The following is a 13,799-nucleotide window of genomic DNA, read 5'->3' on the forward strand; positions in this document are numbered from 1 at the left end:
ATGAGCTCCTTGTGACGCCCCTAGCCTTCTTCTCAGCCACATGAGTCATGTACTGACCATGTGACTCCATGTAGAAGAGCTCTTCATCTTGCGCTTGAGCTTCTTTGCCCAAGAGGGCTCTGTCCCAGAAGGCTCATAATCCTCATCGTCATCATCGGCCTCAGCCCCATCCTCGGTCTCCATGTTAGCAGCAGTAGATGGACCCCCGGATTTAGGGGCTGGGGTGCCCCAATTGTCCTTCTTCCTCAGACGCTTGATCTCATGACAAACCAATTCTCCAGTTTCCAGCATCACCTGGGGATAGACACGTGCCCAAGCCTTCTCAATGAGCAACATGATGAACGGACCATAGATCGGGCACTTGCGCTCAGAAATGGCAGTAAGAAGTTCAGACCACATAACATGAGAAATGTCCAGGGACTCGCCAGTGTTTGGTTCCTTCTCATGCTGGCAGAAGAGAAGCATATCCACGAGATAGGAGTGGACCATATCCAGATTCCCGATGCGAGGGAAGAGGGTCTCCGAAAGACACGATGAAGGATGTCCAGGTAAGGTAGACAGCTCATAGGTTTCCTTCTTAGTCACAGGGTTAACCTTCACGGTGCAGTAGGGCCAGAGGGCTTGCTTGTGAGTGGAGTTGACATTGCGGTGAGGGCGAAAGCCGACAGGAGTCTCAAGCCCGTGATCTTCCACCTCAAGTAACTCCATGAAGGCCTTCCACTTGACTGACAGCAACTTGCCATTTGCCATCTAGGTCAGAGTCCTTTCTTCATCAGTTCCAAGATGGACAGTAGCATAGAATTGAGCCACCAAATCTGCATCAAAGTCCTTGTTGAACTGCATGATTTTGAGAATGTTTAGCTGAGAACACATCTGAAGAGCTTCACCAAAGTACTCAGGATCCTTCTCCATGGCATCCGTGTCGATGGAGCGAACATCAACATAGAGATTCTTCTTGGCCTTGATCACATCAAAGTAGATGGCAAACTGAAAGCGGTTCCAGAATGGGCGGTTGACCAAATTGGGTTCTTGGTCTTCCACATAGGGGTTGCGGCGACGCCTTTCCCAGAACTCCTTGGCAGTCAACTCAGTCACAGTCTTGCCCCTTGCCTTCTTCCTGTTGGCAGGTTTCTTCTGGAGTTGAGGCGGAGGTGCCGCACTTGAGGAAGCACCTGCTGACTCAGAGGTGCGGTAGCGCTTTGATGTTGCACGTCCGGGGTTGACACGGCGGACTTGCTGCTCAGGATGTTCATCACCTGGAACCAAACACATGACAGAAGAGCCAACACGAAAGAAAGAGCATAAGCTTCCAAACAAAACAACATGGATCAAACAGTGGTAGGAAAATGATGGAATCTGGCAAGCAGCGGTAGTACCGCTGGCCATAGGCGGCAGTACACACAAGCGATAGTACCGCTCCAGTGGGAGCGGTAGTACCGCTCAAGACTGGGAAACGGCGGTTCCTACTACCGTGGTCAGATCCGGCACTACCGGGCTGCCAAATTCAAAAATACTCCTACCAAAACTTAATCCACACAGTCTAGACGCCTTCTCCAAACTACTCAAGCCGAGATTTAGCCAAAAATCGAGAGATGCAACCACTATTGCCCCAAAGACGCTAGATCTGAGAACTAGACAAAAAAAGAGGAGCGAGGGAAATACCGACATCCATGGCAAGAGGACGAGGTGGGGATCAACTCCACCAAAGGGAATGGAGAGGGATGGCCCGGAGACGGCAGCCCGCCGGAGCCCTCCCGCGGCGAGGCGACGCTGGAGAGAGGAAGAGGAACGAGGGGGCGGTGCGAATGGGTATGGGAGAGGAGAAACCTCCCCCTGCCCCGACATAACCCCCTGGTCCCGCCCCCCAATGGTAGTACCGCTCGGGTGGGCGGTAGTACTGCTTGTCAACATAAGCGGTAGTACCGCGCACCACCAGCGGTAGTACTGCCCAGCGAGATGCAACTACTAGACAAGAAGGCTTGGCTCAAAAAAAGGACCGAAAAACAAACGGCAAGAAGAGGAGACTAAGAAAAGGCAGAGAGAAAGGCAAGAGACAACGAGAACCAACCACAAGACACAACCACTCCAAGGAGAGGGCGGTGGCCGGAGCCACCTATGTTTGAGTCAATTGGTATGGCACCGCGAAGAATTATCCTTGGGCCCATGACCAAAACTCATATTTGAAGCACAAATACCATCAAAAATGGCTAATGTGAAAGAGTTGATCAATTTATGCAGAATAAGGGGAGGGAGAGTTCATTGAGAGAACAACACTCCCCCTATGTCCATGCCTACACCTAAACAAGATAACAAGTTGAGTATGGTGGGGAGTGCAAGTGTTCAAGCAACATTGCTCGAATCAATGATATTTAGCTCATGCCTTAACTCGCGAAATCTTGCTTCATCCAACGGCTTCGTGGAAATATCTGCAAGGTTATCATGAGTGTTGATGTAGTTGAGCTCGATCTCCCCTCGCGTAATATGATCCCGGATGAAGTGATACCGAATCTCAATATGCTTCGTCTTGAAGTGTTGCACCGGGTTGAGAGAAATCTTGATGGCACTTTCATTGTCACACCAAAGAGGCACTTTGTCACAAATGACACCGTAATCCTTTAAAGTTTGCCTCATCCATAAGAGTTGTGCACAACAACTGCCGGCCGCCACATACTCCGCTTCGGTGGACGAGAGAGACACACAACTTTGCTTTTTAGAAGACCAACTTACCAAAGAGCAACCAAGGAATTGGCACCCTCCGGAAGTGGACTTCCTATCCACTTTGTCTCCCGCCCAATCGGAGTCCGAATACCCTACAAGCTTGAAGTTTGCTCCTCTTGGGTACCATAAGCCAAAGTTTGGGGTATGAGCCAAATATCGAAAGATTCGCTTGACCGCCACAAAGTGGCTTTCCTTAGGTGCGGCTTGAAAACGTGCACAAATTCCCACACTCAACATGATATCCGGTCTAGATGCACAAAGGTAAAGTAAGGAACCAATCATGGAGCGATATACCTTTTGATCCACCGCTTTACCATTGGGATCGATGTCAAGTTGGCACTTGGTGGGCATTGGAGTGGACGCCGGCTTGACATCACTTAGCTTGAATCTCTTGAGCATGTCTTGAGTGTATTTGGCTTGGTTGATGAAGGTTCCTTCTCTTCTTTGCTTTACTTCGAAACCGAGAAAGAACTTCAACTCTCCCATGGAAGACATCTTGAACTTTGAGGTCATGAGTGCGGCAAATTCCTCATTGAAAGCTTTGTTAGGGGAACCAAAGATAATGTCATCAACATATAGTTGGCACACAAACAACTCCCCTTTGACCTTCTTAGTAAAAAGAGTGGGGTCGATTAGCCCAACTTCAAACCCACGATCTTGTAACAACTCGGTAAGGTGGTCATACCACGCACGTGGGGCTTGTTTAAGGCCATAGAGTGCCTTATCGAGTTGATACACATGATCGGGAAAGTAGGGATCCTCGAACCCGGGGGGTTGCTTGACATAAACCAACTCATTAATAGGACCATTAAGAAAAGCACTCTTCACATCCATTTGTTGCAACTTAAAGTTGTGATGAGAAGCATAAGCAATCAACAAACGAATAGATTCAAGGCGAGCAACGGGAGCAAAGGTTTCACCGTAGTCGATACCCTCGACTTGGGAGTAGCCTTGTGCCACCAATCGTGCCTTGTTGCGGATGATGGTCCCATGAGCATCTTGCTTGTTCTTGAATATCCACTTGGTTCCAATGACATTGTGGTTCCCCGTTGGCCTTGGCACTAATCTCCACACCTTGTTGTACTCGAAGTTGTTGAGTTCTTCATGCATGGCATTAAGCCAATCCGGATCTTCGAGTGCTTCATATACCTTTTGGGGTTCCACACAAGAGACAAACGCGTGATGTTCACAATAGTTTGCCAATTGTCTACGAGTGCTTACCCCCTTTTGAATGCTTCCAAGCACATTCTTCATGAGATGACCCTTGGTGGAGAGCTTGGAAGCAATCTTGGCGGCACGACGCTCCAATTCCTCCTCGGTGGTGAGTTGAGGAGCGGTCACTTGATCATCTTGAGCGCCGTCTTGAGCTTGTTCTTGATCTTGAACTTGCTCGGAGGAGAGAACTTGACCTTGGGCATCACTTGGTGTGTCACCACCGTCTTGAGCATGATCTTGCCCTTGGTCTTGTTCATGAGGTTGAGGGCCTTCACTTTGTTCTTCGGAAGCGTGTGGGCCTTGGGTTGGTGATGGCTCCACTTGAGTGGAGCATTGTCCTTCTCCTTCGGCCACAAGGGGTTCCTCAATGGGTAGGATAAAACCAACACCCATTCTTCTTATGGCTTGAGGAGGAATTTCATCACCTACATCACAAGTGCCACTTTGCTCCACTTGGGAGCCGTTATTCTCATCAAACTCCACGTTACACGTCTCCTCAATAAGTCCCGTGGATTTATTGAGGACACGGTAAGCATGAGAGTTTGTAGCATAACCAACAAATATGCCCTCATAAGCTCTAGCCTCAAATTTAGACAACCGAACACCTTTCTTGAGAATGAAACACTTACACCCGAACACCCGAAAGTACTTGAGGTTGGGCTTGTTACCGGTGAGTATCTCATATGGAGTCTTGTTCAAGCCCTTGCGGAGGTAGAGCCGATTGGATGCATGACACGCGGTGTTGATGGCTTCGGCCCAAAAGTTGTATGGAGACTTGAACTCCGCCATCATGGTCCTTGCGGCATCCATCAACGTCCGGTTCTTCCTCTCCGCAACACCGTTTTGTTGAGGGGTGTAAGGTGCGGAATATTGATGCTTGATCCCCTCATCACTAAGAAACTCATCCAAGGTGTAGTTCTTGAACTCGGTGCCGTTGTCACTTCTTATTGTCAAGATCTTTGCATTGTGTTGACGTTGGGCTTCATTTGCAAAGTCAATGACGGTTTGTTGGGTCTCACTCTTCCTCTTGAAGAAATACACCCAAGTGTATCTTGAATAGTCATCCACAATCACCAAGCAATACTTCCTACCCCCAAGACTATCAAAGGATGGAGGCCCAAAGAGATCCAAATGAAGGAGCTCCAAAGGCCTCTTCGAGTAAATGAGAGTCGTGGGAGGGTGAGCCTTCTCATGAAGCTTTCCTTCGATACAAGCACTGCAAGCACGATCTTTAGCAAAACTAACGTTCGTTAGTCCACGGACATGGTCCCCCTTGAGAAGACTTTGCAAAGATCTCATATTGACATGGGCTAAACGGCGATGCCAAAGCCATCCCACGTCAACTTTAGCCATTAGGCATGTCGCGGTCTTAGTGGGTCGCTCCGAAAAGTTAATCACATAGAGACCGTTCTCGACATGCCCAACAAAGGCTACTTTAAGAGTCTTGCTCCACAAGAGGGCCACGGTATCAATATCAAAGAAGGTGGCAAAACCCATGATTGCAAGTTGACGAACGGAAAGTAAATTGTATGCAAGGGACTCAACAAGCATGACTTTCTCGATCGTGAGATCATGAGAAATGACAACTTTGCCGAGTCCCAATACCTTAGAAGACGAGGCATCACCCCACTCGACATTGGTGGGCATAGATGGAATCTTGTGCACGTCCACCACCAAGTCCTTGCTTCCGGTCATATGATTTGTAGCTCCACTATCGAGCAACCATGATCCCCCACCGGAAGCAAACACCTACAAGAGATCAATGCTTGGTTTTAGGTACCCATTTTGTAATGGGTCCTTTGATGTTAGTAACAAGGGTCTTAGGAACCCAAATAGACCATTCAATATACTCATGAGGAGAACCAACAAATTTGGCATAAACATGCCCATCACTAGCACGACATAGCACATAAGAAGGATTAAAGTCGCCGGCTTTGTTGGAAGGGGTGGCATTGCCCTTCTTGACACCGCCACCCTTCGCATTGTTCTTCTTCTCCTTGGAAGCACCCTCTCCCTCCTTCACAAAAGTTTGCTTGAGAGGAGGAGGTCGTTTGGTCTTGTCATTCTTCTTCTTGTTCTTGGGCTTGGGTGCGAACCCAATCCCCTCCTTGGCCACAACTTCCTTTTGATTGCTCAAAAGGTCGTTGAGGTTCTTCTCACCTTGTATGCATGACACAAGGCCTTTCTCAAGTTGCTCCTTCAACTTAGCATTCTCCTCAACAAGATGCACATGCTCACAACAAGGGTTAGTAGCATTTGCATTATCAATTAACACCATATGAGGAAAGGTGGCTTTCTCCTTAGTTAGCTTCACTTGGAGTTGATCATGAGACTCCTTGAGGCTAGCATGAACACCCTTCAAGACTTTGTGAGCCTTGTCGAGAATGTCAAACTCCTCTTTGAGTCTAGCAAGATCAACCCCAAGCTTTGCCTTCTCGGAGTTTAGCACACGAGACACAACAAGAGCATGATCAAGATCTTTCTTTAACTTAGCATGATCATCGTTGTATGACTCCTCAAGAGCCAAACGAAGACCACGCTCTTCGTCAAGAGCATTGGAAAGATCCGAAATCTCATCGGCATAGTCACGACTATGCCCCTCCATCTTAGAGATGGTATCTTCGTGAGCCTCGATCATGTCATTGGCTTCACCAAGTTGTTCCAAGAGAGCAACGAAGTGCTTCTTGGATTTACCCTTGAGTTTACCCATAAAGGTCTCAAACTCATTTTCCTCCACATTTGTCCCCTCATGTTCATCAATGCTATCCGTCGAAGAAGGATGATTAATGATGGTAGTTTTGATGTTGGGGGTTACCTTGTTGGTGGCTTTAGCCATGAGGCACTTGGCGGTGATGTTCTCATTGGGTGAGTCGAAGAGAGACATCCGTGGAGTCATCGCAATGGCAACGGAGGCCATGGCAACCGACTCACCATCTTCATCATCGTCATCATCCTCATTGTACTCTTCTTGTACCACCAATGCCTTGGGAGGAGTCTTCTTGGTGAAGTTGCTCTTGTTGGGGAACGACTTGGCCTTGTCCTTTCGGATGAGCTTGCCACCATTGTCTTCCCTCTTCTCGTAAGGGCACTCCGCAACAAAGTGGCTCACATTGCCACAATTGAAGCAAGTCCTCACTCGTTGCTTGCCCTTTGCGCCACTTGAATTGTTCTTGTTGAAGTTTGGCCTTGTGTTCTTCTTGCTCCAAAATTGCCTTGAAGCAAGAGCCATGTGTTCATGATAGGCATACTTCGTATCTTCGAGGTTGCTCTCCTCTTCTTCCTCTTCATCCTCTTCCTCCATACTAACCTTGGCCTTTAGAGCAAGGTTGGGCTTCTTTACTCTTTGAGAGCGAAGAACCGCATTGTCGGCGGTCTTGTCCAAGATGCTCATAGCAACGAACTCATCCAACACTTCACTTGAGGACAAGGTGTGGAAGTCCGGCCTTTGACGAATGACGGAGGACATGGCTTTGTGGTAGGGCATCATTGCCTTGAGGAATTTGCGCTTGATCCAATTGTCATCCGTGTCCTTACTTCCATGATCTCGGAGAGAGACCGCGAGTTTGGTTACTCTCCGAAAAAGCTCACGAGGTTCTTCATCTTCTTTCATTGCAAACTCATCGGCTTCATCTTGCACCACTTCATAGTTGGAGCGTTGAATGCTTGCGCTTCCCCGATAGAGGGAAACCACTTGGAGCCAAGCATCTTTGGCCACGGTGTAGGGCCGGAGATGAGGAAGATCTTCGGGTGGGATTGCTTCTTGGATGATGAAGAGAGCATTCTCATTGAATTGATGATCCACGACTTCTCTAGGAGTGAAGTTACTTCGGTCATGCGGATAGAAACCTTCTTCAATGATTCTCCAAAGGTTAGTGTTCACATGATTTAAATGACGCTTAAAACGATAGACCCAAGAATCAAAATCTACATTCTTCTCAATCTTAGGGGCCGGGCCGGCATGATTCAAATGAGTGGAAGGAAGCGGTCCACCATAGACAAGTGGAGGTTCCACATGGGCAAAGATGCCGGTGCCATTTTTACCACTAGAAGAAGGAGCTTTCTCGCTAGTAGCTTCCCCCTTGTCGGAGGTAGCATCCGTCACCTTGTTGGCGGGATCACCCACTTTCAACGGTGCGGTGGAAAGTTTAAGCCCTTCTAAGAATTTATTAAACATGCTTTCGACCTCGGTAGTCATGGAGGTTTTCAATGTGTCCAACGCCACATTGAATTCCTCACGAGAGACCGCGGTTCCCCCATCTCCCGTAGACGAGACCGGATTCACACCGGAGTGCTCCTCCACACCGTCTACGACGTCAACCATACTCTTCGGACGGTAAAGTCCTTAATAAAGAGACGAGGCTCTGATACCAATTGAAAGGATCGATATAGTTGACTAGAGGGGGGTGAATAGGCAACTAACAATTTTTAGCTTTTCTTTACCAATTTAAACTTTGCATCAAAGTAGGTTGTCTAGATATGCAACTAAGTGAGCAACCTATATGATGCAATGACAACAAGCACACAAGCAAGCAAGGGATTTAACACAAGTACGCTTGCGAAAGTAAAGGGACGAGATAACCAAGAGTGGAGCCGGTGAAGACGAGGATGTGTTACCGAAGTTCCTTCCTTTTGAGGGGAAGTACGTCTCCGTTGGAGCGGTGTGGAGGCACAATGCTCCCCAAGAAGCCACTAGGGCCACCGTATTCTCCTCACGCCCTCACACAATGCGAGATGCCGTGATTCCACTATTGGTGCCCTTGAAGGCGGCGACCGGACCTTTACAAACAAGGTTGGGGCAATCTCCACAACTTAATTGGAGGCTCCTAACGACACCACAAAGCTTCACCACAATGGACTGTGGCTCTGTGGTGACCTCAACTGTCTAGGGTGCTCAAGCACCCAAGAGTAACAAGATCCGCTAGTGATTAGTGGGGGGAATCAAATTTCTCTTGGTGGAAGTGTAGATCGGGGCCTTCTCAACCAATCCCGAGCAAATCAACAAGTTTGATTGGCTAGGGAGAGAGATCGGGCGAAAATGGAGCTTGGAGCAACAATGGAGCTTTTGGGGGAAGAGGTGAGTCAACTTTGGGAAGAAGACCTCCTTATATAGTGGGGGGAACAATCCAACCGTTACCCCCAAAACAGCCCTGCAGAGGGCGGTACTACCACAGGAGGCAGCGGCACTACCCCTGAGCACAGCGGAACTACCGCTCCCCCGGGCGGTACTACCGTGAAGTTTGGAGGGCAAGAGAGAGACGGACCCGAGCGGTACTGCCGCGGTGGTAGGGCGGAACTACTGCTCATGAGCGGCACTGCCGCTCTACTGCCGCTGCAAAGTACCGCACAATCCGACACGAGAAATGACCCCTCGAGTCGACGCGGTAGGGGCCTGGTACCGCAGTGGTACTACTTCTGAGGACCCACCGGCGGTACTACCGCTGCGGAGCGGTACTGCCGCCTGTGACCCCTAAGCGGTACTACCGCTGAGACCAGACATAGCCCAAAGAAAGGGGAAAGAGATCTCCATTGAAGCGAAAAGGCTCAGAGGGTGTAAAAGGATGTGTACATGTTGATTCCACCCTAGCCTTACCAAAGCGGACCCCCTCTTGATAGTACGGTGACTCCTACGAAACTAGTCCACCAAAAAGAAGCGAAAAAGCTACACCGTCTTGAATGACACTCCGAGGGGAAAGTAATCGTCTCGTGCCAAAGGATGAATCTCTGAAATGCTCAAAGCACACGATTAGTCCGCAAACATGTTGTCATCAATTACCAAAACTACATCTAGAGAGATATGCCTTAACATGAGCCGTGCTCGCATATTTTGACGGCGGCAGCATCAAGAAATATACATGTGTTTGGTGGGACAACCGCGCGGAGGCATGAGTTTAATCTCAAAGCTACTAGGTAAACATGGGCTCCTCGATTCCACCCTTTCTTGGACCCAGTACAGTGGCCTGACTATAATGGCCCCGACCTTAGGCCCGATCCTATCCTCAAGGTGGAGCCCAAGGGTACAAGGAGACAGAAGCGGCTGAGAGGCGATATGGATGACCTAGATGGATACACTGGCATGAAGCAATTTGTAGCAGGCATTTTGTTGAGACTCCGGAAACTAACAATTGTGATGGATGTGATGATACGAGACACAAGAGAACATGCTTTAAGAAAAGAAAAATATCAAATGAGGGAAATCCTATCAGGAGTTACGCCGGTGTTGGTAGAGGGGGTTTTGGTGGTGGTGGCAGTAGAGGTGAGGCTAATGGAGGCTCTAGAGGGGGTAGGATTGCTGGCCGTGGTAAAGGTGAGACTAATGGAGACCCTAGAGGGGGTAGGAGTGGTGGTCGTGGTAGAGGTGGTTCCGACGGTGATGGGAAAGGATGAAGGAGTAGTAGAGGATTGACTTTTGATGATTTGTGTAATCCAAATGGTTGATAGAATATGAATGGTAAATGTTTGTTCATACTATTCCAAGCATTTTCTTGTTTTATTATGCTTACATGTTTACTTTCATGTCTTTTGCTAAGGGCATCTCCAACCCAAACTCTCAAATCGCCCGCATCTTCCGGACCGCAGTCCGGATGTGTTGTGCCATGAAACGCGGGACTGTATCGGTCCACTGAGTGGTCTGGACACACTTTTTCCTGCAAAACGAGGCAAGCTAGGGGGGCTTTGCGGGAGTCCGAACCGCTGCCACGCTCGCGTCTAACCGCCCTGGCCCACCCAAACCCCTCCCGGTCTCTTTTTCTTCCAATCCGCCCCTTCTTCCCCTTGCCCTACATCCCCACCATCCTCCTCCTCCGCCATCACTGTTCCTCTCCGGCCGGCACACAAGCATTGTCGTACCTCTGCAACCAAAACACCAATGCGCCTGCTCGCCTTTTATGACGTCGTCATCCACCCAGGGCCTGTCCGTAGGCGCGCAGACCCCGCCCCCGTGTCAAATTCGTCCATGGCGGTCACCACACCCAACAAGTGTTTGGTCAAATGCCATTGAGCTTACTTTCGAACGCCATGTCATTTTTTAGAGTACAAAGGATGGCGGAGGTACTCATTCATGGAGGATGAGCTGTTGTGGGATGCATGGTTGGCCTTATCCGCTTATTTCGTAGGCAGGAGCAGAGGGGGTTCCTTTTGGCAGCGCGTGCATGATTCGTTTCACGTGCGAAAACACAATGCGCCCCTACGACATGCACATCATCCAACAATGCAATGTGAGGTCATTGGCGTATTGATGGCACGCCATGCAGACCTTCGTCACCAAGTTTGTGACGTGGTTGGTCCGCTGGACGCAAGGTGGCCATTGCACGCGACAGAGGAGGAGATCATAAGTTTTACTTCTTCTTGCTCAACTTGTCGATTGAATCATTCGTTTACTCAATGTTGCTCTACACATTGTGTAGCCTATATGCGTTGTCGTGATGTACCGCAGGATAGAGGGACAACCTTTTACGTACATAGACTGTTGGATGAAGCTTTTTTTCCGCTATTGGATGAAGCTGAAGGGGCAGTATGTGTGGGACGACAGGGTCCGTTCATGATAAATTTGTTGAACATCCGGTTAATCTTGTTGAATTTGAACTATTGTTATACTAGACTTACTTGCATATTATGTATGCGTGATTTATGCTATTTTCTTTCTAAACTTTGTTGAAATCCGCCATATTTGCATGAATTTCGTACGGTTAATTCAAACAGTTATTGAAATATATACGGGCAACATAAGATGGCTCCATGTCCATGGACGGATACCGGAGCAAATTTACGGGTCACGGAGATGCCCTGATAATTATTTTCTGGTAGGCATGGCTTCATTCAGCGCTGCGCCGACGGAGAGTGCATGTCGAATGGATCTAGATTGACTGTACTTGCTGCCAGTGTCTGCATCTTTTTTGGCAGAAACAAAATAGGCCGTCAAATCCGACCATGGCTGCTTGCTAGCTGCTCTCTGTTCGACTCCCGAGCAATCCACGGTATAGTCACACTTGGGCTGGGTGGGTTGGAATACTCTTAGGTCATGTACAATGATTGATAAGATAGTTTTATCTTAAACCTTGCATGTAATTTAGAGATGACAAAAAAAAGGTATCTACAATGGGTCATCTCTTAGCCTTATCTTCAATAACTAACTATTCTTACAAACATGACGAGGCATATTGTGCTAAGAGACCATCTCTTATCTTTTCTTATTTTTTACGAGTTCTCTCCTTCATCTCATCATTTATCCTACGTGACACTGTACCTGCCCTTAAAGCAATGAAGTACTGTGGTGTGGCCGCGTTGACCAGCGGAGGGCTGGCAAACACGGTGTATCGTGCGTGCAATGATCCGATGGACCCACTTGCCAGCCTCCACCGAACGCGGTCGGCGATGATGACCGGCGGAGAGCATGCGGCGCTCTGTAGTTGGTGGCGTTCTTTTCCTTCACGTGGTTCCAGTTCCACGCTCTTTCTCTCGTTCACGTGGTGTCCTGGAGCGGGTGTGGTATGGATCGCTTTTTCTGTATGTTATGCTCGCTCCCTGCTCAATTTGTGTTGACCGGCGGGCTTCGTTTCCCACCCATGGCACGACCACCGACTGCCAGAAGTCTACTCTCCTTCCTTCCTTCCTCCCCGCCAGAAAGGTCAAGCAACCACACGCTAACAGCAGCAGGCGTGTCGCTGACTGACGCAGTGGCAGTGGCAGTGGCACCATCCCTACCAGATTCCTTCTCAAGCACTCGTCAATGGGATGTTTTATATATGAGGATGCTCAGTCATCCTCGCCTCCACGGCTTCAACAAACAACACCGCCACCACAGCGCAGCATTCACTCCCGAGCATCACCGGGGCGGGCTGCGACTGCGAGCGATCGATCTCGCTTAACCAACCACCATGGGCGCACCAGGCGCAGCTCCCCTAGCAGGCAACAGCTTCGTCATCCTCTCCGTCGCCGTCGTCGGCATCCTCGCCACCAGCCTCCTCCTCCTCGCCTACTACCTCTTCCTCACCCGGTGCGGCCTCGCCTCCTGGCGCCGCGACCACGACGACGTCGTCACGACCACGCAGCATCACCACCATATCGTCTACTCCACAGCACCAGAGCCGAGCCGCGGCCTGGAGGAGGCGGCGATACGCCGGATACCCACGCTCCGGTACCGGGAGTCCAAGCAGCTGCAGGCACCGCAGGCCCAGGCGGCGAGCGAGTGCGCGGTGTGCCTCAGCGAGTTCCAGGAGGGGGAGAGGCTCCGGCTGCTGCCGCCCTGCCTCCACCTCTTCCACATCGACTGCATCGACGCCTGGCTCCACGCCACCGCCAACTGCCCGCTCTGCAGGACCGCCATCTCCGGCTCCGCCTGCCAGCCCCAGCCCCACGTTATACTTAACCAAATCGACATCGTCAACGTCCTCCAAGCCGACCACGTAGTCATCGACATCGCCTCGCCGTCCCGGGGAGAAACGAGCAACGTCGCTGGCGTACCTGCGACGATAGTGAGCATGGGAGACGAGCGCATTGACCCGAGGAGGGACGAGTTGTTGGACGTGCAGCAGCCGATGAGAAGGTCGTTGTCCATGGACTCCTGCAACGACAAGCACTTGTACCTCGCCCTGCAGAAGGTCCTGCGCCACCACCACTCTCACTCTGCTTCTCTCGGGGAGGACCGCAAGGGGGAGAGCAGCACCCCCGCCGCCGCAGCCAGCAGCCGGGCAGCAGGGAGGTTGCGGCGATCCTTCCTCTCCTTCAGCCACAGCCGGAGCTCCAGAAGTGCCATCTTGCCAATCTGAAACTATTGTTCGTGGTACTAAACTGTACATTTCTTGTAGCTAGACTAGATGATGAACTCCACTCGAGTAATACGACTTCATTTCTTTGTTTTCTGTTTTCAT

The 13,799-nt window shown here is 49.9% G+C and overlaps 1 protein-coding gene across 1 annotated transcript; it reads left to right on the plus strand.

Annotated features, from left to right (window-relative positions):
- The first annotated feature begins 12,528 nt into the window (after positions 1-12,528).
- On the plus strand, positions 12,529-13,798 carry LOC123164411 (RING-H2 finger protein ATL16). The gene has a single exon (XM_044581881.1). The coding sequence runs from the start codon at positions 12,807-12,809 to the stop codon at positions 13,695-13,697; it is 891 nt and encodes a 296-aa protein (XP_044437816.1). The 5' UTR covers positions 12,529-12,806; the 3' UTR covers positions 13,698-13,798.
- Position 13,799: the final 1 nt, after the last annotated feature.

This window comes from Triticum aestivum, chromosome 7D (assembly GCF_018294505.1).
Source record: "Triticum aestivum cultivar Chinese Spring chromosome 7D, IWGSC CS RefSeq v2.1, whole genome shotgun sequence".
In the NCBI taxonomy this organism is placed as follows: Eukaryota; Viridiplantae; Streptophyta; class Magnoliopsida; order Poales; family Poaceae; genus Triticum; species Triticum aestivum.

What these genes read in the sequence shown, in the direction of transcription:
- LOC123164411 (XM_044581881.1), top strand. Translation starts at nt 12,807, where the DNA reads ATGGGCGCACCAGGCGCAGCTCCCCTAGCAGGCAACAGCTTCGTCATC.